Source organism: Astyanax mexicanus, chromosome 11 (assembly GCF_023375975.1).
Source record: "Astyanax mexicanus isolate ESR-SI-001 chromosome 11, AstMex3_surface, whole genome shotgun sequence".
Taxonomy (NCBI): domain Eukaryota; kingdom Metazoa; phylum Chordata; class Actinopteri; order Characiformes; family Acestrorhamphidae; genus Astyanax; species Astyanax mexicanus.
This window is the reverse complement of record NC_064418.1, coordinates 49,523,082-49,548,786: the sequence shown is the minus strand read 5'-3', so window position 1 is coordinate 49,548,786 and position 25,705 is coordinate 49,523,082. Positions and strand designations below refer to the sequence as shown.

Below are 25,705 nucleotides of genomic sequence, written 5' to 3'. Positions count from 1 at the left end.
TCTGGAATATAATCAAGAGGAAGATGGATGATCACAAACCATCAAACCACCAAACTGAACTGCTTGAATTTTTGCACCAGGAGTAAAGCAGCATAAAGTTATCCAAAAGCAGTGTGTAAGACTGGTGGAGGAGAACATGATGCCAAGATGCATCAAAAAACTGTGATTTAAAAACAGGATTATTCCACCAAATATTGATTATTTCTGAACTCTTAAAACTTTATGAATATGAACTTGTTTTATTTGCATTATTTGAGGTCTGAAAGTTCTGCATCTTTTTAGTTATTTCAGTCATTTCTCATTTTTATATATTTTTTTATTTGTAATTTGGGAGAAATGTTGTCTGTAGTTTATAGAATAAAACAACAATGTTCATTTTACTCAAACATAAACCTATAAATAGCAAAATCAGAGAAACTGATTCAGAAACTGAAGTGGTTTTCCAGAGCTGTAGTGTAGTATGTTAGTATAGTATGGTTTAGGGTGAATGATGTAGAGTATAGGATATATGGGATGAAGTTTACGGTCTGTGGTTTTAGATTTAGGCTGTATGGTATTAAATGTATGATATATAGTATAGTGTATAAGGACTACAGTATATAGTGTTGGGGTATAGAGTTTTTTCTGGGGTTTTTTGTATTACTGGGATCAGTATGCTCCCCGTCACACTGCAGTGTCATTACCTGCCACTCAAAATAAATCAGCTCTGTTCTGTCCATTCTCTGTGCGTTCACACACACACACACACACACACACACACACACTCTCACACACACTCTCACACACACACACACTCACACGGCCAGTATATACTTATTTACAGCCTTCCTGCTCCATCTCATCTCATCTTATCGCCGGGACACATAAGTCACCACAAGCCAGCTGACAGCTTAAAGACATTGGACATCACTCTGTCTCTATCTCTCTCTCTCTCTCTCTCTCTCTCTCTTTCTCTCTCTCTTTTCTCATCTTCAGCCCCTAATGTTTTCTCCTCTGCCAGCATGCCTGAAGTCGCCTCTCATTTATTGTCTCCTCCTGCCGGTCTGTGTGCAGTTTCACCTCCGAAAAGTATAGTCTGTGACCTACATACGTCCTACATCTCTACAGGATCTGCTGGAACACATACATATATATCAGATTCACTTGCACAGTAGGACTGCATAATAATGATTATTTTGGTAGTCGAATAATCTGGCGATTATTTTCCCGATTAATCGATTAATCAGTGATTATTTTTGCCATGCCCTCTATCTCTGTTTGCTGTGGGTACGGCTCCTGCTTCTAGCTTTCTCTGTCTTCGCTTCACATCGATAGAAACAGCTGAACAAGGGATTTAAATGCCCTTTAAATGTCCAGAACACTGTCCTTTAAACGTGGAAAGTGCTGATCTTTAGTGAGGAAATGTGTAATCTGTGTAGTCGACAATAAACCTTCAGAGTCGAAAAAAAATGATAAACAACATTGTCGATTATATTGACTAATCGTCGCAGCCCTAGTGCACATATTTAATAGCATGTTAAAAGCTAATCAAAATGAGTGTGTTTACATGCACTTACTAATAATCTGATCACTGCAGAACTATGGGTTTGATCAGTAATCCATGCGATCAATGCATTTACATTAATTCGGATAATGATACAATAAGAAAAGTCAGGCAATAATCATATTTTCGCATTGCAACCAGCCAATATATAAATATTATATAAGACCAATTGGTACTTTTGGCAGTGTGGGCAGTGTGCCAATTTCTGCTGGAAAATGAAATCCACATCTCACCATCCAAACCATCACTCTCCATCGTCTCTACAAATTTACTGATGATCAGTGATGGTTTGGAGAGACATGTCTGTCATCTGCTGGTGTTGATCCACTGTGTTTTATTATCAAGTCCAAAATCTCACAGCACTTCATGCTTCCCTCTGCTGCTGACTCTAACTTTTATGAAGTTGCAGATTTCATTTTCCAGCAGGACAAGAAATAAATACTTAAAATAGATCAATCTGTGTGCAATACATTAATCTATGTAACATTTCATTGAAGTAACATTTCAATGATATTATAATTGATGAACAGATTTCTGAGTGTATGTACAGTTGTGGTCAAAAGTTTACATACACTTGTAAAATAACATAATGTTATGGCTGTCTTGAGTTTTCAATAAGTTCTACAACTCTTATTTTTCTGTGATAGAGTGATCGGAACACATACATGTTTGTCACAAAAAACAGTCATAAAATTTGGTTCTTTCATAAATTTATTATGGGTCTGCTGAAAATGTCACCAAATCTGCTGGGTCAAAAATATACATACAGCAACAAAATTTGTCAATTTTGGTGATGTAGCGAGTTGTGTCAATCAAATTAGCTTCATGTCATGGCCTCTTCACTTCTTGTAAGTGATTCTGATTGACTACAGCTGTTGACTTCTCATGAGCCCATTTAAATAGGGCTCATTTGACCCAGTGATTAGACTCAGCTACAAAAGCTACAATGGGAAAGTCAAAGGAACTCAGTGTGGATCTGAAAAAGCGAATTATTGACTTGAACAAGTCAGGGAAGTCACTTGGAGCCATTTCAAAGCAGCTACAGGTCCCAAGAGCAACTGTGCAGACAATTATACGCAAGTATAAAGTGCATGGAACAGTTGTGTCACTGCCACGATCAGGAAGAAAACGCAAGCTATCACATGCTGCCGAGAGGAGATTGGTCAGGATGGTCAAGAGTCAACCAAGAATCACCAAGAAGCAGGTCTGCAAGGATTTGGAAGCTGATGGAACACAGGTGTCAGTCTCCACAGTCAAGCGTGTTTTACATCGCCATGGACTGAGAGGCTGCCGTGCAAGAAAGAAGCCCTTGCTCCAGAAAAGGCACCTTAAGACTCGGCTGAAGTTTGCTGCTGATCACATGGACAAAGATAAAACCTTCTGGAGGAAAGTTCTCTGGTCAGACGAAACAAAAATTGAGCTGTTTGGCCACAACACCCAGCAATATGTTTGGAGGAGAAAAGGTGAGGCCTTTAATCCCAGGAACACCATGCCTACTGTCAAGCATGGTGGTGGTAGTATTATGCTCTGGGGATGTTTTGCTGCCAGTGGAACTGGTTCTTTGCAGAAAGTAAATGGGATAATGAAGAAGGAGGATTACCTCCAAATTCTGCAGGAAAACTTAAAACCATCAGCCCGAAGGTTGGGTCTTGGGCGCAGTTGGGTGTTCCAACAAGACAATGACCCAAAACACACATCAAAAGTGGTAAAGGAATGGCTAAACCAGGCTAGAATTAAGGTTTTAGAATGGCCTTCCCAAAGTCCTGACTTAAACCCCATTGAGAACATGTGGACAGTGCTAAAGAAACGGGTTCATGCAAGAAAACCATCACAATTAGCTGAACTGCACCAATTCTGTCAAGAAGAATGGTCAAACATTCGACCTGAAGCTTGCCAGGAGCTTGTGGATGGCTACCAAAAGCGCCTAGTTGCCGTGAAAATGGCCAAGGGACATGTAACCAAATACTAATGTTGCTGTATGTATATTTTTGACCCAGCAGATTTGGTGACATTTTCAGCAGACCCATAATAAATTTATGAAAGAACCAAATTTTATGACTGTTTTTTGTGACAAACATGTATGTGTTCCGATCACTCTATCACAGAAAAATAAGAGTTGTAGAACTTATTGAAAACTCAAGACAGCCATAACATTATGTTTTTTTACAAGTGTATGTAAACTTTTGACCACAACTGTATATGTGCTCAATAATCGTCTATCGTTAATAATAAATAATAATTTATTAAAATAAACCCACAGTGCTGTTTGAATGTGTTGTCTGTGTCTCATAAACTCTTTCTTGTTCTCCTGAATTGTGTGTGTCTGTGTGATTTTTGAGTTTTTTCTCTTTAATCTCTGCAGTTTTCTTCAGAATTAAGAACATGTCTGTCTGTCTAGATGACTGTCAGTGTCTCTCTGTCTCTCTCTCTCTCTCCCTCTCTCTCTGTTTCTCTCTCTCTCTCCTTCTCTCCAGTCCAGCAGCCGGACCCTAATCAGCCCAAACCGGAGGGGGTGCAGATGAGCCCCCTGCACGGGGAGCCGATGGGCGTGGTGACGAATTGGCCTCCGTCGTTACTGGCGTCTCTGCAGAGATGGGGAACGACGCAGCCGAAAAGCCCCTGTCTCACTGCGCTGGATAACGCCGGCAAACCCATCTACACGCTCACGTATGGTACGACCACGCTAACAACATCTATATACAGCTCTAGAAAAAACTAAGAGAGCACTTCAGTTTCTGAATCAGTTTCTCTGATTTTGCTATTTATAGGTTTATATTTGAGTAAAATGAACATTGTTGTTTTATTCTATAAACTACAGACAACATTTCTCCCTAATTCCAAATAAAAATATTATCATTTAGAGCATTTATTTACAGAAAATGAGAAAAACTTTCAGACCTCAAATAATGCAAAGAAAAAAAGTTCATATTCATAAAGTTTTAAGAGTTCAGAAATAATCAATATTTGGTGGAATAACCCTGGTTGGTTTTTAATCACAGTTTTTTTTTCATGCATCTTGGCATCATGTTCTCCTCCACCAGTCTTACACACTGCTTTTGGATAACTTTATGCTGCTTTACTCCTGGTGCAAAAATTTAAGCAGTTCAGTTTGGTGGTTTGATGGTTTGTGATCATCCATCTTCCTCTTGATTATATTCCAGAGGTTTTCAATTTGGTAAAATCAAAGAAACTCATTTTAAGTGGTCTCTTATTTCTTTTTCAGAGCTGTATATATACATTCAGCTTATTGCTAATTTTATAGCCAGACATTGATATTATCGTAGTACAGTATTCTGATTATTGAAATTCTTTTGTCTCTTAATGTGTTTGAGAGTTTCAGTTGTAAAGAAAAGAACTTAGAAAGTATCCTCGAGTGCAGTCACCGTAAAGATAATCAAAAATGCTATGATGATGAAATTGGCACTCATTAGGACAGCTCCAGGAAAGGAAGAGCAAGAGTTTGTTTTAACACTTTTAAGTTACTACATGATTCTTTATGTGTTCCTTCATAGTCTGGATCACTTTATTATTCATTTGTTTATTATTGTGACACAGGGAAGCTGTGGACCCGCAGTCAGAAGCTGGCGTACACACTGCTCAACAAACTCAGCAGCAGAAACGAACCTCTACTGCGGCCCGGAGACAGAGTGAGATACCTCTTCCCACACAATAACACTTTATAACTGTATAATAACAGATCAGATATCTGTTTCTAACAATGGCCTTCATTACCTGCAGAGAAACTCTTATTAAACCACAAATTCAGAGCATGGAAGCTAATTCAGATCATTTATTTCTGTAATTTAACATGAATTACGTCATACTGTTGTTCTCCTGGATTATACAAACAAACAAACAATTTATTAGTTTTCAATTATTAATGTGTTATTGGAAAATTAACAGTTGCTACAGGAAAATTCTTGCCCACTCCGACGCTAAAATAAAAAAAAAGGTATTGAGAAAAGAAAGAAAAAAATAAATATTCAGCCTCAGTGAAATCTAAGCTTACTATAAATAAACAGAAGCGCTTTACTCACCCAAATAAACAGTTTTTAGGAGAAAAATCTGTGTAGATTAACATCCAGCACTACAGTTGTGTTTACTTATATTACCTTAGATCAACTGGTTTCACCACCCAGCAGCAAAACCTGCTGAATTATAAGGGAAACATGGCGACACCGCTGTTCCTTACTAGTGTCATATAATGCGCCTTATAATCAAGTGCACCTTATAGTGCGAAAAATACGGTAAATTCACTTCAATCCCATAGTATAGTGCTTAAAGTGGGAATAAGTGACAATACCCTCTAATCTACTTGTAAATATATATATATATATATACTGTATATATTTTTTTTGATGCACAAACCTACAAAGGATCCTGACCTTTATTGGCATACACATTTACATGAGAAAATAAAGAAAAAAATAAATATTTTAGCCTTAGTGTGAATCTGGAAATCTAAGCTTACTGTAAGAAAACGGAAGAGCTTTACTCACATAAATGAACAGTTTTCAGGAGAGACATCTGTGTAGATTAACATCCAGCACTACAGTTTTGTTTACTTAGCTTAGATTAACTGGTCTCACCACCACCATCTATCATATGTTTTAGGTAGTTTTAAATTAAGCACATGTCTCTATAATGTATGTTTTTATTTAATATGTGTAAAATATTTAATGTTTGATTAATTTCTGATTTCTACAGGTTGCTCTTGTGTTTCCCAATAATGACCCTGTGATGTTCATGGTGGCGTTTTACGGCTGTCTCCTGGCAGAGCTGGTGCCCGTGCCCATAGAGGTGCCACTCACACGAAAGGTACCCGAATCACTGTCTGAATAAACACCACATAAACCACTGTTATAAACAGTGTAGAGCTGCGGCGCCCTCTACTGTTACACAGCGGTGTTACACCCTGCCTGCTGGAGCCGAGTCCTCAGATAACCCCTCAGCGCTCTCAGAATAAAATAATAAAATCAGTGTGTTTACTGTGAGCTGAACTCTGAAAGAGAGAGAGAGATAAGCTCAGCCCAGTGACTCTATTAATTCATTCATATATTAAGATGATAAGGAATAATTAAGAAGGAGATACGAGATTTCAGCTCTTTTCTGTTTCAGTCAGAGCGGCGCATTAGCATTAAATACAGGCTCTGTCTCTTTAATGTAACCTTGAACAATCAGTCCACCAATCAAAACCAGTCGTTCTGAAATGCTTCTAATTATAAAGTAATTCAGTCGTAATTAAGATCTGTTTGTTGTGCTGATTTACATAATTAACGATTAAGAAATGAATGGATTAAAGGTAGTGAAGCAGTGCTGGTAAGTGTGTGAGTGTGTTAGTGATGCACCAAAATGAACATGTTTGGTCAAAGCAAACAAAAAACAAACAAAATTTATTGCAAAATATTTATTAAATATATATATATATATATATATATTGGACAAATATTGAATGCTGAACGTTTTCATTAGTTTTGCCTCTTTTTTCCACTATTGACGATAAATGGCAAAAAACACACTAAATGAAATGTTTGGCTGAATACATAATTACTTATATCTCTTTTTATTGTCTCTTTCTTTCTCTGTCTTTCTCTATTTTATCTTTCTGTTTCGTCTCTTTGTCTCTCTTCTCCCCCCTTTCTCTCTCTCTTTCTGTCTTTCTTTCTCCCTTTTTGTCTCTCTTGCTCTCTTCCTTTTTTCTGTCTCGCTCTGTTTACTCTCACTTCCGTTTGCTTTCACTCTCTCTTTCTTTCTCTCTCTCTCTTTCTCTCTTTCACTTTCTCTCACTTTTTGTCTCTCTTCTCCTGCATCTGTCTCATAATCTCTTTCTCTAACTCTCTTTACTTTTTGCTCTCACTTTTGCTCGCTCTTACTCTCTCTCACTTTCTGTGTCTCCCTTTTTCTCTCTCTGTCTCTTTTTTATTTTCTCTGTTTACTCTTACCTCCGTTTGCTTTCACTCTCTCTTTCTCTCTCTCTCTCTCTCTCTCTCTCTACTTTTTGCTCTCACTTCTGCTCGCTCTTACTCTCTCTCACTTTCTGTGTCTCTCTTTCTCTCTCTCTGTCCCTTTTATATTTCCTCTCTCTGTTTACTCTCACTCTCACTTGCTTTCACTCTCGTTGTGTCTTTTTGCTGTCCCTTTGTCCTCTCTCTACATCTCTCTATCTTTGTCTCTTTACATTTATTTTCTCTACCTCTGCTCTCTCATTTTGTCTTGACTTTACTTTATTTTTCTCTGTATCTTTCTCTCTCTCTCTCTCTCTATTTTCTCTTTCTCCCTGTATCTCTCTCTCTCTCTCTCTCTTTCTCTCCTTTTTTCTTGCCTTTACTTTATTTTTTCTCTATATCTGTCTCTCTCTGCTCTTTCTATTTTCTCTTTCTCCCTGTATTTCTCTCTCTCTCTCTCTCTCTCTCTCTCTCTCTCTCTCTCTCTCTCTCTCTATTTTCTCTTTCTCCCTGTATTTCTCTCTCTCTCTCTCTCTCTCTCTCTCTCTCTCTATTTTCTCTTTCTCCCTGTATTTCTCTCTCTCTCTCTCTCTCTTTCTCTCCTTTTTTCTTGCCTTTACTTTATTTTTTCTCTATATCTTTCTCTCTCTGCTCTTTCTATTTTCTCTTTCTCCCTGTATCTCTCTCTCTCTCTCTCTCTCTCTCTCTCTCTCTCTCTCTATTTTCTCTTTCTCCCTGTATTTCTCTCTCTCTCTCTCTCTCTCTCCTTTTTTCTTGCCTTTACTTTATTTTTTCTCTATATCTTTCTCTCTCTGCTCTTTCTATTTTCTCTTTCTCCCTGTATTTCTCTCTCTCTCTGTCTCTCTCTCTCTCTATTTTCTCTTTCTCCCTGTATTTCTCTCTCTCTCTCTCTCTCTCTCTCTTTCTCTCCTTTTTTTCTTGCCTTTACTTTATTTTTTCTCTATATCTGTCTCTCTCTGCTCTTTCTATTTTCTCTTTCTCCCTGTATTTCTCTCTCTCTCTCTCTGCTCTCTCTATTTTCTCTTTCTCCCTGTATTTCTTTCTCTCTCTCTCTCTCTCTCTCTCTCTCTCTCTCTCTGCAGGATGCTGGGAGTCAGCAGATAGGTTTTTTGTTGGGTAGCTGCGGGGTCACGCTGGCTCTGACCACAGACGCGTGTCAGAAAGGATTACCCAAAGCTCAGACTGGAGAAGTGGCCACGTTTAAAGGTCTCAATATACAAAAAAACATTTACTACTTATTTATTTTAAAAAAATGTTTTTAAATAATAAATTAAAAAAAAGGTATGGAACCACCATGTGATGGCTTTGCATCTTTTCCAATGGGTATAATTGTCTTGTGCCCAATAATTCCTGGTATAAACTGAATATAATGTCCAGTAAATTAATATATGAGTTTGTATTTATTAAATATTTTAGAAATATCTATGAATCAAAGTTTTATAAGCCAAGAAAGTGGTGATATACTGTTTAAATAATTTACTTGCTCAGGGGCAATTAGCCATCTGGCTAAATCTGGCACATTTACATTATGAAATAATGATGTTGATTTAATGTGTATTTTCCTCTTTATTTAAATAAATAAATCTAAATAAATAAAATAAAATAAAATCAAAAGTTGTTAAGACAATGTCTTATTAAAAGAGTTGCCTGTAATTACTGTAATTAATACTGAAATACTGAACTGAACTGTAATTCGGTGTGTTTAATGCAGGTTGGCCGCGGTTGCTGTGGTTTGTTACTGATGGGAAACACGTGGTAAAACCTCCTAAAGACTGGGTTCCTCTAATCAGAGATGCCAGTAATGAAACCGCTTACATAGAGGTCAGTATTAAACCCCCAAACACACACACACACACACACACTTTTATTATCAGTACTAAACAGATCTCTACATATATTACAGCTACAGTAAAATATAAATATTGTATATCTTTATCTCTCTCTGTCTGCAGTATAAGACCAGTAAGGAGGGCAGCACTATGGGCATCACGGTCTCTCACGCTGCCATGCTGGCTCATTGCCACGCACTGACCCAAGCATGCGGGTACACAGACGGTGAGTGTGTGTGTTTTATAAATCTGAGTTTTACCTTTAAACGAATCACACAAGCTTTCTAATATTGTCTAAACAAAAACATCAGTACAAATATTTCTCTGTTACCACGTTTTTCTGCCACTGAAGCTGAAACCTCTCTGAAATCTCTTGGAAGGACACGCCCAATATGCAAATAGTGTGATTAACATTGCTCCATAGACCCCAATCAAATAAAGGGTCAAACTGAGCATGTGCAGAGTAGTTGGCATGGCCTCGACTAGGGTTCAACTACAATTAGTCAATTTTGTCAACACAGATTATTTATTTGGACCAACTTTTAACAAGAAACTTAATAAAGTACGTTGGGGTGATTAGTTTGCTATATTTTAGGGTGCAATTCAATATTTCTCATTCAGCTTAAAAATCACATTAAGCAGAACTATTTTAAGTTTTGTTTTTTACAGTGTATGAACTGAATATGTTTTAATTTTCATTAATATAAAATATCAGACTGTAGACTGAAAACTGTTTGGGTTTGACATTAAAGGATAAATATGAGACAAAAGATCAACATTTCTGGATCTGATACACAGTTCAGAAGATTTCAGTACCTTCTGTCTGAACCCATTTTCCTTGTGCAAAGGGCCTGATACATTGAAAAACAGCGCTGAATGTCTGAACGCTCTGTTTCAGATTTAGGTTTTATTTGTGCAGACCGTGCTTTTATAGTTAGAGGAGTAACCAGTAACATGAAAACCAAAGAGCTCTTGTTATGTATGGATGAAAGCATGCATCTGTGAAGCTAAGAGAAGATGGGAAATTAATCTGAGCCATTAGAGCAAAGATATTGGCCAGTACATAACCACAACAACCGTTTGGAAGGTCCTGAAGAAGAAAGTCGTCACTGGTGTACTAAGTAACAGGTGTCAGAAAGGTAGACCAGGGAAAACCACACAAGTTCATGACAGAAGCATTGTGTGTGCTCTAAACAAAGTAACGTTAGCTGATCTGTTCTTCTGTTCTAATACTTTTGTTCACAAGAGAAATGGGAGGTGAGTTCAGTTCAGACAGAAGGTGCTAACTTCAGATACAGGTGTAAATATCTGGAAATAAAAGCTGAAATGTTAAACTTTTCACTCATATTCATCTTTGGACGTCAAACCCAGATGTTTTCAGTCTAAAGCAGAAACAAATTGATTGTCCTCCTACTTTTGAAGGGGACTATAATGTGAAAGATCAGATTTAGGCAACTCCTGTTATAGAACTTTATACAGTAGGAATAGGAAATGACCTTTATCCATTCTGTAGCCATGTCAAAGATCTGAAGCAACTATTTGAATGTATAACTCTAGTTGTTCAATGCTGGGTTTTTGTGTTTTTTTGTACAATGTCACTAAAGGAGCTATTTTTATTTATTTATCATATTATTTAAAACACTACATAAATTTGAAATAATCTGCAATAGAATCTCTTCCTCTGCAGGTGAGACGATCACTAATGTTCTGGACTTTAAGCGGGACGCAGGTCTGTGGCACGGTGTTCTCACGGTGAGTATTAAACAAACAGCCTTTACATAGATTTGATCCTCCATCATACTGGTGTTCAGTTAGAGCGCCCTATCTTACACCCTGTGATGCTCATTGCTATCTTACTGCTCGCCAACAGTCTATTTTTACACCCTGCACCTGCTTTGTTTAAATAGCAACAATGCTTCTGAATATATCTACACTGATGGGTGGGTTGCTCTAGAAATGTGGGTGCTATCTTGGCAATAGAAAACACATTAAAGTGGCTCAGATTCCTCTGCTTTTAGAGAAGCGTTTGTTGGACACGTCCAGGTAGCTGCACTGTTAAAATAGCAATCCGCCAAAGTCAGAGCTCATCTGACTCTTAAAAGAATGATATGCAAGAGACACACTGATTGGTTTATTATTTCATATTACGCCTAAAATTAATCACACCCATGATTAATTAAGAGAGTTAGTGCATGACTTTTGAGTTCCCATCGTTATGATAGCAAAGACACACTGACACGCCCTGAAGTGCATGTCTCGTTTAGTGTAGCCCAGTTTATTTAAAGTTGGCAGGCAGTAAGTGGGAAAAGATTGTGTTTTTCATAATAAAGTGTCAAAATATACACTCTGACACATTTACACATGCTAAATTAGATCTAGACACAATGGAAAATACAGCTGTGAATGAATAACCTGATAATCTGTGTGTGTGTGTGTGTGTGTTTAGAGTGTGATGAACCGGATGCATGTGATCAGCATCCCATACTCTCTGATGAAGGTCAACCCACTGTCCTGGATACAGAAAGTGCACACATACAAAGGTGAGACTTTTTAAAATGAACTTTTTCAATAAATTACATAGAATATATGTAATTTTGTCTAGATTTTCAAACAATTTTACAAAACTTTAATTTCTTAAACCCATAACATTTTAACAACCAACATAAAACAATACATTAACCTTAGCAAACCTTGGGAAACAAATTCTAAGTCTAATTTAGCTCAGCTATAACATTACTATCCTAGTCCTGTACAGCTCGTATGTTTTAGATTGAAAATATTTGTGAAGATAGTAAACTGAGAATGGGTAATTGCACCGAGCATGCGGAAGAATCATTTTAAACTGGGCGGGTGTGATGCGGTCTCCTTTCAGAGCGGATCAATCCGATTCCAGGTTATGTTCAGTCAGAGAAAGAGAGAGAGATCTCAGTCAGAAGCATCACTCCTTTATTTCTTTGGTTTTACTATGAGTGAATGGAGGAGCTACTGAGCTCTGAGTTTCCTCTTCTGAAGTCCCCATTGCTCAACCAGCCGCTCGCGTTCAGCAAAACTGAGCCGGATCCTCTTTTAGAGGCTGTACGTGTGACGTAAGTTTGTGAAGATGCATGACGTGGCCAGAAGAAGAAGTACTCACGCGAAAAGCGACCAGACATCCCAGTTTTTAGAATGAATATATAATTAGGATTAGCAGGGATGGTGGTTCCAGCACACTGGTACCATAAAACACAATATTTTATGGCCTTATGATTTCTGCAATGCAGAGAACACAGCCAAAATTGAGGAATATAAACGTAGTTTAGATATAAACAAGAAATACTCAGTGTATTCACTGAGCTTGCATGGCCGGCACCAGCTCATTTGCATAAAAGTGTCAGAGCCCTTAAAAAGCTAATTCTGAAAGGGATTAAACTGGTAAGAATAGAGCTGTTTAGACTTTTAGACCTATTCTAACTTGTGTTAACACGTCCCCTCTAACCCATTGTCTTTTTTATGGGTTTTGTAGTATAGTTGTTTATGTTGTTTATGTTGTTGTTTGTTGTTGTTTAGCCCGTGTTGCCGTGGTGAAGTCGAGAGATATGCACTGGTCTCTACTCTCTCAGAAAGATCAGAGAGATATCAGTCTCAGCTCGTTACGCATGCTGATAGTGGCTGATGGAGCTAATCCCTGTAAGTACACACATACACACACACACACACACACTTACATACACAATACTTTATGTTACTGTATCAGCTGTAATCAGCAATATTTTTTAAATGTGTAAAAATTAATGACTGACTGTGTGTGTGTATGTGTGTGTGTGTATGTATGTGTGTGTGTGTGTGTGTGTGTGTGTGTGTGTTCGTGCAGGGTCGATCTCCTCCTGCGATGCGTTCCTCAACGTGTTTCAGGCTCGAGGTTTGAGGCCGGAGGTGATCTGTCCTTGTGCCAGCTCACCTGAGGCCATGACCGTCGCCATCCGCAGGTAAACACACGGCACTGCAGACAGTATACAGAATTATTCACTGATACGTTTCTTAATATCAGTCGATACAATATAATTTGATATTGATATAAACAGTATAAAAGCCACCACAGTTGCTGTATGTAATTATGCACTGATAAAGCTGGGTGATATGCAAAAAAATATCATGATATTTAAAAACATTTACATGATACACAATATTTATAATTTTTTGACACACAGACCCAAAAAGCATCAGCAGTGTCATATTGGTAGGGTTGCCACCCGTCCCTTAAAATACAGAATTGTCCTTTATTTGGCAGCTAAATGATTGAACCAATACAGGACGCAATTTGTTCCGTATTTCCATAAATGTCCCATCCACATGTCTGTCACTCACATCAAAACTAAACCCCTCCTCCCTCCGCTCCAGTGCATGGGGCAGAGCTTATTTTGGTAGACTATTGTGGTCTGGTTTAGGGTTAGATTTAAGTTCTAGTCTAATAATAGGATTAGGGTCAGGTTTTAAAGTTGTGTAAAGGTTAGTATAAGTAATGCACTATCCAAATAAAGTGATCAGTGATCAATATGATCATTAAAGTATATTGTCGATATGATGAGACAATTTATCATAATACGATAAAGTATTGATGTATTGCAAAGCTCTACTCTAAAATAAAACATTTTTAATATGTACCTATTTTGTGTGTTTGTGTTTTTGTGTGTGTGTGTGTGTGTGTGTGTGTGTGTGTGTGTGTGTGTGTGTGTGTGTGTGTAGACCTCCGGAGATGGGTGTCCCTCCCCCGGGTAAAGCAGTGCTGTCCATGTCGAGTCTCAGTCACAGTGTGATCAGAGTGGACACGGAGGAGAAGCTCTCAGTGCTCACGCTGCAGGACGTAGGACAGGTGATGCCCGGAGGTGAGACTTTTACTTTTACAGTGGTGTTCAAAAGTTTCAGCATCCCTGATCAAAATATCTGTTACAATAATTATTATTCGCCGAGTTAAAGACACACTAATGGCCATATTTTAGTGATCTATATGTGAGCCATCAACTGTGCACCATGCAGCTTGATTTAGGGCGTGTCAGTGTGTCTTTGCTATCAAAACAACGGTAAAAGTACACCTTGCACGGCTCAAAGTGCACAACAGACATGCACTAATTATCTTAATTAATCATGGGTGTGGTTAATTTTGGGTGTAATGTGAAATCAACCAATCAGAGTGTCACTTGCTCATCATTTCCAGCACACGACGCCCATCAGTGTAGATATATTCAGAAGCTCTGTTGCTATTTAAACCAGGCAGGATGAAGGAGTGTAAATAGACTGTTGGGTGTAAGGTAGGGCCCTAAAAGTGCAAAAATACACTGACTCTTTTTTGTTTTTTGTGTGTTTAGCGATGGTGTGTGTTGTGCGGCCAGAGGGAACCCCCTATCTGTGTCGGTCGGATGAAGTTGGAGAAATCTGTGTGAGCTCCTGCACAACCGGCATCTCCTACTACGGCCTGCCGGGAATGACCAAAAATGTGTTTGAGGTGAGATACTTTAAAGATGAAAAAATCACTGTCCAGAATTTCTGAATCACAAATATACAGTGAGTCACTGCTCAGAAATTACGAAACATTCTTCAGAAGTTAAGAGTCACTGTTCAGAAGTTAGGAATCACTTATTTTAGGATGTATCTTTGCAAATATACAAAGAATCAGTGTTTAAAAGATAAAAGTCACTGTTCAGAACTTAAAAATCACTGTTTAGGAGTTAAGAATTCCTGTTCAGAAGTTAGAAATCACTTATTTTAGGATGTATCGTTGCAAATATACAAAGAATCACTGTTCAGAACTTAAAAATCCCTGTTTAGGAGTTAGAAATCACTTATTATAGGATGTATCTTTGCAAATATACAAAGAATCAGTATTTAGAAGATAAGAGTCACTGTCCAGAACTTACAAATCACTGTTCAGAAGTTAGAAATCACTGTTAGAACCTAAGAATCACTATTCAGAAGATATGAATCATTGTTCAGAAGTTATGAATCACTGTTTAGAAGCTCTATGTTGTATAGAGTGTGTGTCAGTGTGTGTTATATTGTGTGTGTTGGTGATTTAGAGCCTCTCTTTTCTTCTGGTTTTTAGACAATCCCGGTGACGGCGTCTGGCTCCCCAGTCAGTGACCGACCCTTCACCCGCACCTCTCTGCTGGGCTTCATCGGGCCGGTCAGTTCTTAATTCCTGTTATTAACTGACTGATCTGATTTATTATATACATGTAAAAATTTTAAGATTTAAAGATTACATTACATATTCATGTTTTTTATCTTCAGGATAACCTACTGTTTGTTGTGGGGAAGATGGACGGACTGATGGTGGTCAGTGGGCGGAGACACAACGCTGATGATGTGGTTGCCACGGCACTGGCGGTGGAGCCCATGAAGTTTGTTTATAGAGGAAGGTGAGAGATGGTGTTCAGATACTGTTTTTTTTTCAAACTAAAAGTCCTTTAATTTTTCCTAAAATTGACAGTGCTCCTTATAATCGGGTAATAAGGAGCAGTAAAGCCACTCCACTGAAGTACAGAGTTATACAGGAGTTTAAGTGAAGTTTCTCCAGCTCTAAGGCTGGAGCAGTATTAGCATTAGCATTATCCTCTAACTGTGCTAAGTGCTAGCTCTTTCGCCGTACAGTAGCGAGTATATCAGACTGTAGCCTGCTGCTAACCCCGGCTAGCACTGGTGGAACAGTATTAGCATTAGCCGCTAACCACTAACTCTAAGCAATAGCTCTTTTAGAATGTATGTGTGTGTGTTGCAGGATTGCAGTGTTCTCGGTGTGTGTGCTGCATGATGAGCGGATCGTTGTTGTAGCAGAGCAGCGGCCGGACGCTTCAGAGGAAGACAGCTTCCAGTGGATGAGTCGAGTACTGCAGGTACACACACACACACACCTTTTTAATAGTACTGTTGCATTCATTTGTATATTTTTTTCATACTGCCATAATGTCATAATTTCTTTGGATTATCAGTGTTTTTTTAATTATTTTAAAATGTTCTGTATTGTACATTAATACTAAACTCGTTTAGATGATCAGTTTTGAACATCTCTGCTGGATTTTCTCAGTCAGTTTTATGAGGTAGAGTCTCCTGGAATTCAGGCTTTCAGTTAACAGCTGTGCTGAACTCATCAAGAGTTAATTACTTGAATTTCTTGTCTCTTAATAAAGTGTTTGAGAGCATCAGTTAAAGTAAAGTAGTGAAGAGGTAGAGTTACAGGTATACAGTGAATAGTGAATATTTGAGTAATGTTCTAAGCAAGAACTACTCAACTAAGTAAAAATCAGATGAAACTGGCCCTCATCAGGACCGCCCCAGGAAAGGAAGAGCGAGAGTTTCCTCTGTTGTACAGCATAAATTTATCAGAGTTACCAGCCTCAGAAACCACAACTTAACAAACAGCTCCCCAGATAAGAGCATCTAAATACTTCTTTACAGAGTATTTTGGTTTGTTTAACACTACATGTAGTTACTACATGATTCCTTATGTGTTCCTGTATATTCCTGTCTAATCTGTAGGCTATAGACAGCATCCATCAGGTAGGAGTTTACTGTCTGGCTTTAGTTCCTGCGAACACGCTCCCTAAAGCTCCTCTCGGGGGGATCCACATCTCCGAAACTAAACAGCGCTTCCTGGAGGGGGCGCTGCACCCCTGCAACGTGCTCATGTGCCCCCACACCTGCGTCACCAACCTGCCCAAACCCCGGCAGAAACAGCCAGGTACATACTGAATTAATTTACATTATAGATTGGTTTCCTGTTGCTTTTAATACAGATGTAATACAGAGATCACTTCAGTTTCTGAATCAGTTTCTCTGGTTTTGCTATTTATAGGTTTACGTTTGAGTAAAATAAACATTGTTGTTTTATTCTATAAACTACAAATTCCAAGTAAAATATTCTCATTTAGAGCATTTATTTACAGAAAATGAGAAATGACTGAAATAACAAATAAAGACGCAGAGCTTTCAGACCTCAAATAATGCAAAGAAAACAAGTTCATATTCATAAAGTTTTAAGAGTTCAGAAATAATCAATATTTGGTGGAATAACCCTGTTGGTTTTTAATCACAGTTTTTTTCATGCATTTTGGCATCATGTTCTCCTCCTCCAGTCTTACACACTGCTTTTGGATAACTTTATGCCTTTCAGAGGTGGGTCCCGCCTCCATGATCGTGGGGAACCTGGTGGCGGGGAAGAGGATTGCTCAGGCTTGTGGACGAGACGTAGCTCAGCTGGAAGATAATGATCAGGCACGTAAGGTACATCTTCATACTCATTCCATTCACACCTGAGACGAGTGCTTCAGAAGGTAACATTCCTCCTTAAATAAAGTACAAATACCTCAAACAGCCTCGTTACTCCTATTTCATTTCATCCAGATAAATCTCTCCATCCAGATAGAGTGAATCTGATTGTGATTGGATGTAGAGAAGTATAAACATATACCATTCCGACTCCCTATTGGTTTATACTGTGATCCATCACACCTGCACACCCATCTGCACTTTTTTAAAAACACTTTTACTTAGAGTAAAAAGCTTGAGTTGATTCTTTAACTTCTACAGAAGTATTTTATTAAACACTAGTATCTATACTTCTGCCTACAGAGTAATGAATATGAATCATTTTGACACCTTTGGTGAAATATAAGTCCAGTAAATTTGCTGTTTGTATTACATTTTGTGCATTTAATGCCGGGGGGAAAAGCACATACTAACATTAGCGATGAGTAAGCTAACGTTACTATAAAGAGAACTAAGGTTAACTGAGAGCTAGCTAACGTTAGCGGTTAGGTAGCTAACATACTAACATTAGCAGTGAGTTATCTAGCTACATTACTGTGGAGAGAACTAAGGTTGAGCTAGCTAACATAGTAACATTAGTAGTGAGCTAGCTAACATGCTAACATAATAACATTAGCTGCAAGTTAGCTATGTTCCCGGGAAGAGAACTAAGGTTAATGGAGAGCTAGGTAACATAATAACATTAGCAGTGAGCTAGCTAACTTAATAACATTAGGTTAATGGAGAGCTAGCTAACATAGTAACATTAGCGGCAAGTTAGCTATGTTCACGGGAAGAGTACTAAGGTTAATAGAGAGCTAGCTAACATAGTAACATTAGCGGCAAGTTAGCTATGTTCACGGGAAGAGTACTAAGGTTAATAGAGAGCTAGCTAAAATAGTAACATTAGCAGTGAGCTAGCTAACATGCTGACCTAATAACATTAGCGGCGAGTTAGCTATGTTACCTGGGAAAGAAATTAGGTTCATGGAGAGCTAGCTAACATAGTAACATAAGCAGTGAGCTAGCTAACATGCTAACATAATAACATTAGCAGCGAGTTAGCTATGTTACCAGGGAGAGAACTAAGGTTAATGGAGAGCTAGCTAATATAGTAACATTAGCAGTGAGCTAGCTAACATAATAACATTAGCAGCGAGTTAGCTATGTTACCAGGGAGAGAACTAAGGTTAATGAAGAGCTAGCTAACATGCTAACATTAGCAGTGAGCTAGCTAACATGCTAACATAATAACATTACGGGCGAGTTAGCTATGTTACCAGGGAAAGAAATTAACGTAAGAGAACGGTATATCGTACACTTCAGTATTCCGTACAGTTGAGCATTTAAACAATAAAATACTTAATAATAAACTATTGTTATATTTGAAATAATGTCTGGGGTCATTGTCAATCCTTCCTCTTTCCATTAAAACAGGTCAGTGACCATCCACGTTGTGTTTTCTCTTGAAATTCCGGTAGGTAGGGAGGAACCGCCCGCGTCGCCGAAAACGGGTGGGTGGGGAAGGGTTAACAACGCTGAGGCTAAGGGGTGGGGAAAACTTTATCGACTAGTTCACGTAAGGTTTTACCCACTTTTAACATTGCATTTCACCCAAAATGCAACGTTAAGCATCCAACTAACAGCATTTGTTGTAATATTTGATTGAGGAATTAATAATCATTGTTTATAACTTACTTTAAAAACGAGCTTACTCCAGCTCCACTTCACCACTCATAGACAGCTGAGATTTTGTGCTGCAGCTTCAGCACAATTTATTTTCAATTCATAGACAACTTATCAAATCCATTTGACAAACACTTTACTAAGCATCTATGTCAGTCTAAGATCATATGTTAAAGGTGGTGAAGTTTTGCAAAATACAGCCACCAGGAGCGGAAATCTGAGGTGTACGGAACACCGTTGCCTGTTTGTTTGCAGGTGTACGGAATACTGATGCACACTGGTGACAGGACTGAGGTCAGTTTTTGGGGTTTTCTTTAAAACTATTGGTCCAAAAGTAACCAATCAAAATTTATTTTGGTTGCTAGGCAGATATTCCATAGTTTAGCCAATCACTGCAGCCTATTTGAACTCGGGTATTTTCGTATACCGAAAATGTGTACGGAATACCGTTCTCTTACGTTATATATTTTTAACCTATAAGTTAATGGAGAGCTAGCTAACACAGTAACATTAGCAGTGAGCTAGCTAACATGCTAACATAATAACATTATGGGCGAGTTAGCTATGTTACCAGGGAAAGAAATTAGGTTAATGGAGAGCTAGCTAACATAGTAACATTAGCAGTGAGCTAGCTAACATGCTAACATAATAACATTAGCAGCGAGTTAGCTACGTTACTAGGAAGATAACTAAGGTTATGGAGAGCTAGCTAACATAGTAACATAAGCAGGGAGCTAGCTAACATGCTAACATAATAACATTAGCAGCGAGTTAGCTATGTTACCAGGGAAAGAAATTATATTTTTTAAACCTATAAGTTAATGGCGAGCTAGCTAACACAGTAACATTAGCAGCGAGTTAGCTATGTTACCAGGGAGAGAACTAAGGTTAATGGAAAGCTAGCTAACATAGTAACATTAGCAGGGAGCTAGCTAACATGCTAACATAATAACATTAGCATCGATTTAGTGTTAGTGGAGAGCTAGCTTACATTACTGGCAAGCTAGATAACATAGTAACATTAGCGGTGAGTTAGCTATGTTAAGTTTTGATTTTCAATACAACAAATAATTTTCTACCAAAGAAAATTTGACTACATTTTTGGGTCTTAAATTATATTTATTGCGGCCTAAAAAAGGTCCTAAAAAGCATTACATTTGACTTTTAAAATGGTGCTAGATCCCTGATCCTTTTACTAATAAACCCCATAATGCTCTGCGTCGCCTGATATCACTCTTTATTATCACAGATCAGATCTTATCACCTCTTATCATCCTCTAACATCCCACTGATTCATTTCTCTGTCTCTGTGTGTCTGAGCTGTTGTGAGTTAACTGTGTTTATGTTGTGTTTCTGCTGCAGTTTCTGTACATGCAGGATGTTCTACAGTGGAGAGCTCAGGCCACGCCCGATCACCCTCTCTTCTTGCTGCTCAACGCCAAGGTACACTCTATATTCTATATATTATTAAGTGTTTTATAGATCTTTTGTCCAGAGTTAATTCACCGGCACACGCTGCTGACAGTCCTGACTGATCATAATCTAAATAAATGCTGAATTAATCAATGCTGATGTTGAATGTTGAGTTTAGCATTTTTAATCAATGTTTTCATTTTAATTTAAGGTCACACTTTATAATAAGCATGTGTGTTTGTGTGTGTGTGTGTGTGTGTTGTAGGGGACCGTGGCCAGCACTGCGTCCTGTGTTCAGATCCATAAGCGAGCAGAGCGTGTGGCCGTGGCTCTGATGGAGAGAGGAAGACTTAATGCAGGAGATCATGTAGCGCTCGTTTACCCACCAGGTAACAACAACACATTTTACCCCATTAAATTACAGTCAAAAGACGAGACACACCTTAAATTGAATGTATATATATATATATATATAGGGGTGGGCGATATGCCTCTAAAATAATATCACGATATTTCATGGTATTTTCACGAAAACTATACTTTTGGCAATAGGACAAAACACTGAATTAGAAAAAATATTTAGAATTTTATTATTGCATGCAATATGATATGGCTAACTAAGATATTAAAAAAATAATTTTATCAGATTTGTAACAGAAGTCAATGATCCACAATGTCATGATACTACTAATGCACTCCAAATATCTCCATATATCCATGATTAGTAGATATATAAAGGGAAATGGGAACAGTGTGAATTTTTCTTTTGATGAAAACGGCAGCTATCCAGCTCTTTAAAAAATGAAGAGAGCACTTCAGTTTCTGAATCAGATTCTCTGATTTTATTATTATAGGTTTATGTTTGAGTAAAATGAACATTGTTGTTTTATTCTATAAACTACAGACAACATTTCTCCCAAATTCCAAATAAAAATATTGTCATTAAGAATATTTATTTGCAGAAAATGAGAGAAATGTCTGAAATAACAAAAAAGATGCAGAGCTTTCAGACTTCAAATAATGCAAAGAAAACAAGTTCATTTTCATAAAGTTTTAAGAGTTCAGAAATAATCAATATTTGGTGGAATAATCCTGATTTCTAATCACAGTTTTTAATCATGCATCTTAGCATCATGTTCTCCTCCACCAGTCTTACACACTGCTTTTTTTGTGAATCTTCAGCAATATAAGGTTTCTTACTATAAGTATTATTTTGGTAATATTTGTTTGTGTTTATATATGTGTGTGTGTGTGTGTGTGTGTGCGTGCGTAGGTGTTGATTTAATTGCTACGTTTTACGGCTGTCTGTATGCGGGCTGTGTTCCGGTCACAGTCAGACCCCCTCACCCTCAGAACCTGGCCACCACGCTTCCCACCGTCAAGATGATCGTTGAGGTAAACTGATGAGTGCCAGTTTCATCATTATAACGTTTTTGATGGTCTTTGCGGTGACTGCACATTTTTGAAATTCTTATTCTTATTTACCTTTATTTTTATATATTTTTAAGTATTTTTATTCTTTATTTAGTTGAGTGTTTCCTGTTTCTCATAACCTGGATTAGAACATTTCTCAAATATTCACTATTCACTGTATACCTGTAACTCTACCTCTTCACTACTTTACTTTAACTGATGCTCTCAAACACTTTAAGAGATCAGGGTTGGAGACGGGTTGGGTTGGTGATGCCTGGTTTATTGCTGTGACTAAAGCTTTGTCGCCCCCTTCTGGCACAAATCCTCCTTAACCAGGAGTGGAAAACACTTGAATCACTTACTTCCTTACTTACTGTTTTCTAGTATCATTGTGTAAGATTTTTAATACACTAGAGTTTTATTAAAATGATTACTCTTATTGATCTGATTCTCATTTAGACCTTTAATATACGTGAAACAACCCAAACCCTATCAGTAGTTAATTTTTTATCAATCAAAAGAGTACAACTATGCTTCTGTTTGCTCTAGGGGGAGTGTAAAACTTTTTAACCTATAAACTGTGTGTTTTTCTGTGTGTGTGTGTGTGTGTTGTAGGTCAGTAAGTCTGTGTGTATTCTCACCACACAAGCAATAATGAAGCTCCTAAAATCCAAAGAGGCAGCAGCAGCCGTGGATGTGAAAACGTGGCCGGTGGTACTGGATACAGGTACAGAGACATTACTACACATGTGTTATTTATACTCTTACCTGCATACTGTACATACCAGATTACTGTACCTGTCCATATGGTTGCACATGTTGCTGAAACAGCACACACAGCTTGTCTGGTCCCTGTAGAGTGGTTTAACCCTTTAAAAGGCCTTGGTCCATATATGCAGTAATACAAAACCCTTTTTTCTCTGCAGTAAACTTTAAGGGCTTTGAAATCTCCTACACTGGAGAATCTGCATGTTTTCTCTCTACTCCACTTAATTATTTTAGATCAGTAACAGGAATCAACCCAAATTCTGCAGGTTTAAAAAATAGACATAAAAACTAAAAACGAAAGGTTGTGAGGACTTAAACTGTTTGATTTGTATTTTAAACAAAGTTTAGAAAGTGCCATTTTTTATTCACTATATTTTTGACAGTTGCATATTTACTTCAATATTAAAAAATCTATTATAATTACAGTTAGGATTTTCAGTTTTATTAATCAATCATGAAACCTTTTTATTTACTGATTGAATAGAATAGGCATGCTGCTGTGTTCAGGCACAAAATACATGTTCTTCACATCATTACTTATTGCAACTTCATTGTCTTCTATCTCAAAATTAAACTAAAGTCATCATATGTGGACATCATTTTTCTTAGGAACTAAATCATTTTTTTTTTTTCAGTTTTCAGGTGCAAATTAACCCAAATAGCAAAGAGAAATGAGAAAATGCATGCCATGCAAGAGTTCGGGTCTTAGGAGGTTAAAATGCTCTTAATTTTAGAAGAAACAATGAAGGAACAGGCATCACAAATGTTATGAGTTATGAATAATTGAGGATACAGGTTTCTGAGACTGGTGTCAGAAATGGTTTTAAGTAAAGTAATTTTTTTCTTCATTCCTGTTGTTGTAGATGATCTTCCCAGGAAAAAGCTTCCACAGATCTACAAACCACCCACTCCAGAGATGTTGGCGTACCTGGACTTCAGTGTTTCCACCACAGGCATCCTCGCAGGAGTGAAGGTACCTGACAGAATAAAACCTGATATTAAAATTATGTTTCTGTGTGTGTGTGTGTGTGTGTGTAATATGTTGTAATATGTGTATAAATATCTGCTGCTGTTTCTCAGATGTCTCATGCTGCAACCAGTGCCTTGTGTCGCTCCATTAAGCTGCAGTGTGAGCTCTACCCCTCGAGACAGATCGCCATCTGCCTCGACCCGTACTGCGGCCTGGGCTTCGCTCTCTGGTGCCTCTGCAGGTCTGGAGCACCTCATACCTTTATAATAATTAGATAGATGTATTACACACAGAGTGATCTATTTTAAGCGTTTATTTCTTTTATTGTTGATTATTGTCTCAGAAAATGAGAATATTATATAAGACCAACTGGTACTTTTGGCAGTGTGGGCAGTGTCCCAAGTCCTGCTGGAAAATGAAATCCGCATCTCCATAAAAGTTGTAGCTGCAGAGGGAAGCTGTAAGATATGAAGTGCTGTAAGATTTTTTGGGGAAACAAAACTGCACTGACTTTAGACTTGATAATAAAACACAGTGGATCAACACCAGCAGATGACAGACATGTCTCTCCAAACCATCACTGATCATCAGTAAATTTTACATTTCATTTAAAGGAAATCAAGGGATCAGAGTCTGGAGGAAGAGTGGAGAGACACACAGTCCAAACTGCTCGAGGTCTAGTGTGAAGTTTCCACCAATCAGTGATGGTGTGGAGAGACATGTCTGTCATCTGCTGGTGTTGATCCACTGTGTTTTATTATCAAGTCTAAAGTCAGTGCAGTTGACCCACAAAATCTTACAGCACTTCATATCTTACAGCTTCCCTCTGCTGAAAACAACTTTTATGGAGATGCGGATTTCATTTTCCAGCAGGATTTGGCACACTGCCCACACTGCCAAAAGTACCAATTGGTCTTATTATATAATATTTGAGTTTCACATTTTGAACTGAATTACTGAAATAAAGTATTTTTTCAATGATATTCTGATTTCCTTGAGCTGTTTTAATATAATATATCAAAATATCAATATAATATGTGTGTATTTACAGTGTGTACTCAGGGCACCAGTCCATCCTGGTTCCTCCTCTGGAGCTGGAGAGTAACGTGTCTCTGTGGCTGACGGCCGTGAGTCAGTTTAAAGTGCGCGTGACCTTCTGCTCGTACTCAGTGATGGAGATGTGCACCAAGGGCCTGGGGTCTCAAACTGAAGCTCTACGGGTCAGTATTCACTAGACCTTTATTAAACACCGCTGTTCCAGTGAAGAAAAAAGTTATTTTTTTATCCTATTTCTTCTCTGTTTCAGGCAGAAATTTATTTAAAAAAAGAATATGAAGTAAAGGTACAATTTTAAAATAAGACTCATTTATAAAGGTTTAGTAATAGTTTATATTAAGATTATCAATTGTTAGTAAATAGGTTATAAACTATTAATACTTGGTAAGGGCAACAGTGGTCTGTCGTGTACCAAATAGTGATTCCACATTAGTTTATACTGTTAAACCTCAGATCTTACTAAATGCTAATCTGACTTTCAGTCATCTTGAACACTTCTGTAAATAACATTATTTATTTATTTAACTATAATAACATATTAAACGGCTAAACTGACTTTTAAACCTGAGTATATTATTTTATTAGATATGTTTAAAAAATCTTTGTCAGTTGTGTTCTTTCTATTGGTTGTTGTAATGTTTTTAAGTGCTAGCATTTAACTGCTAATGCTAATGCTCCAGCCTTAGTGCTGGAAACATTTTGGGAATATAAGCTTACTGTAAATAAAAGGAAGGGCTTTACTCACCCAATAATCAGTTTTCAGTAGAGAAATTTGTGTACATTA

General features: G+C 37.7%; 1 protein-coding gene across 9 annotated transcripts in view; it reads left to right on the top strand.

Annotated features, from left to right (window-relative positions):
- dip2a (disco-interacting protein 2 homolog A) overlaps nucleotides 1-25,705 on the top strand; it is a 159,830-nt gene that overhangs the window by 117,975 nt on the left and 16,150 nt on the right. For 6 of the 9 annotated variants that reach the window (XM_049485077.1, XM_049485075.1, XM_049485073.1 and 3 more), the window contains 24 exons: nucleotides 4,018-4,215; nucleotides 5,099-5,190; nucleotides 6,251-6,361; nucleotides 8,592-8,715; nucleotides 9,221-9,330; nucleotides 9,462-9,564; nucleotides 11,026-11,090; nucleotides 11,785-11,878; nucleotides 12,885-13,004; nucleotides 13,189-13,303; nucleotides 14,061-14,200; nucleotides 14,681-14,817; nucleotides 15,415-15,495; nucleotides 15,603-15,730; nucleotides 16,090-16,204; nucleotides 16,848-17,049; nucleotides 17,482-17,591; nucleotides 20,664-20,744; nucleotides 20,980-21,103; nucleotides 21,988-22,109; nucleotides 22,743-22,854; nucleotides 23,759-23,868; nucleotides 23,976-24,106; nucleotides 24,917-25,085. In XM_049485077.1, the coding sequence (XP_049341034.1) occupies nucleotides 4,018-4,215; nucleotides 5,099-5,190; nucleotides 6,251-6,361; nucleotides 8,592-8,715; nucleotides 9,221-9,330; nucleotides 9,462-9,564; nucleotides 11,026-11,090; nucleotides 11,785-11,878; nucleotides 12,885-13,004; nucleotides 13,189-13,303; nucleotides 14,061-14,200; nucleotides 14,681-14,817; nucleotides 15,415-15,495; nucleotides 15,603-15,730; nucleotides 16,090-16,204; nucleotides 16,848-17,049; nucleotides 17,482-17,591; nucleotides 20,664-20,744; nucleotides 20,980-21,103; nucleotides 21,988-22,109; nucleotides 22,743-22,854; nucleotides 23,759-23,868; nucleotides 23,976-24,106; nucleotides 24,917-25,085 (2,894 nt within the window). Of the gene's footprint in view, nucleotides 1-4,017; nucleotides 4,216-5,098; nucleotides 5,191-6,250; nucleotides 6,362-8,591; nucleotides 8,716-9,220; nucleotides 9,331-9,461; nucleotides 9,565-11,025; nucleotides 11,091-11,784; nucleotides 11,879-12,884; nucleotides 13,005-13,188; nucleotides 13,304-14,060; nucleotides 14,201-14,680; nucleotides 14,818-15,414; nucleotides 15,496-15,602; nucleotides 15,735-16,089; nucleotides 16,205-16,847; nucleotides 17,050-17,481; nucleotides 17,592-20,663; nucleotides 20,745-20,979; nucleotides 21,104-21,987; nucleotides 22,110-22,742; nucleotides 22,855-23,758; nucleotides 23,869-23,975; nucleotides 24,107-24,916; nucleotides 25,086-25,705 lie in introns of those variants that run through there. The other 3 variants (XM_049485074.1, XM_049485071.1, XM_049485078.1) reach the window with 2 other exon arrangements.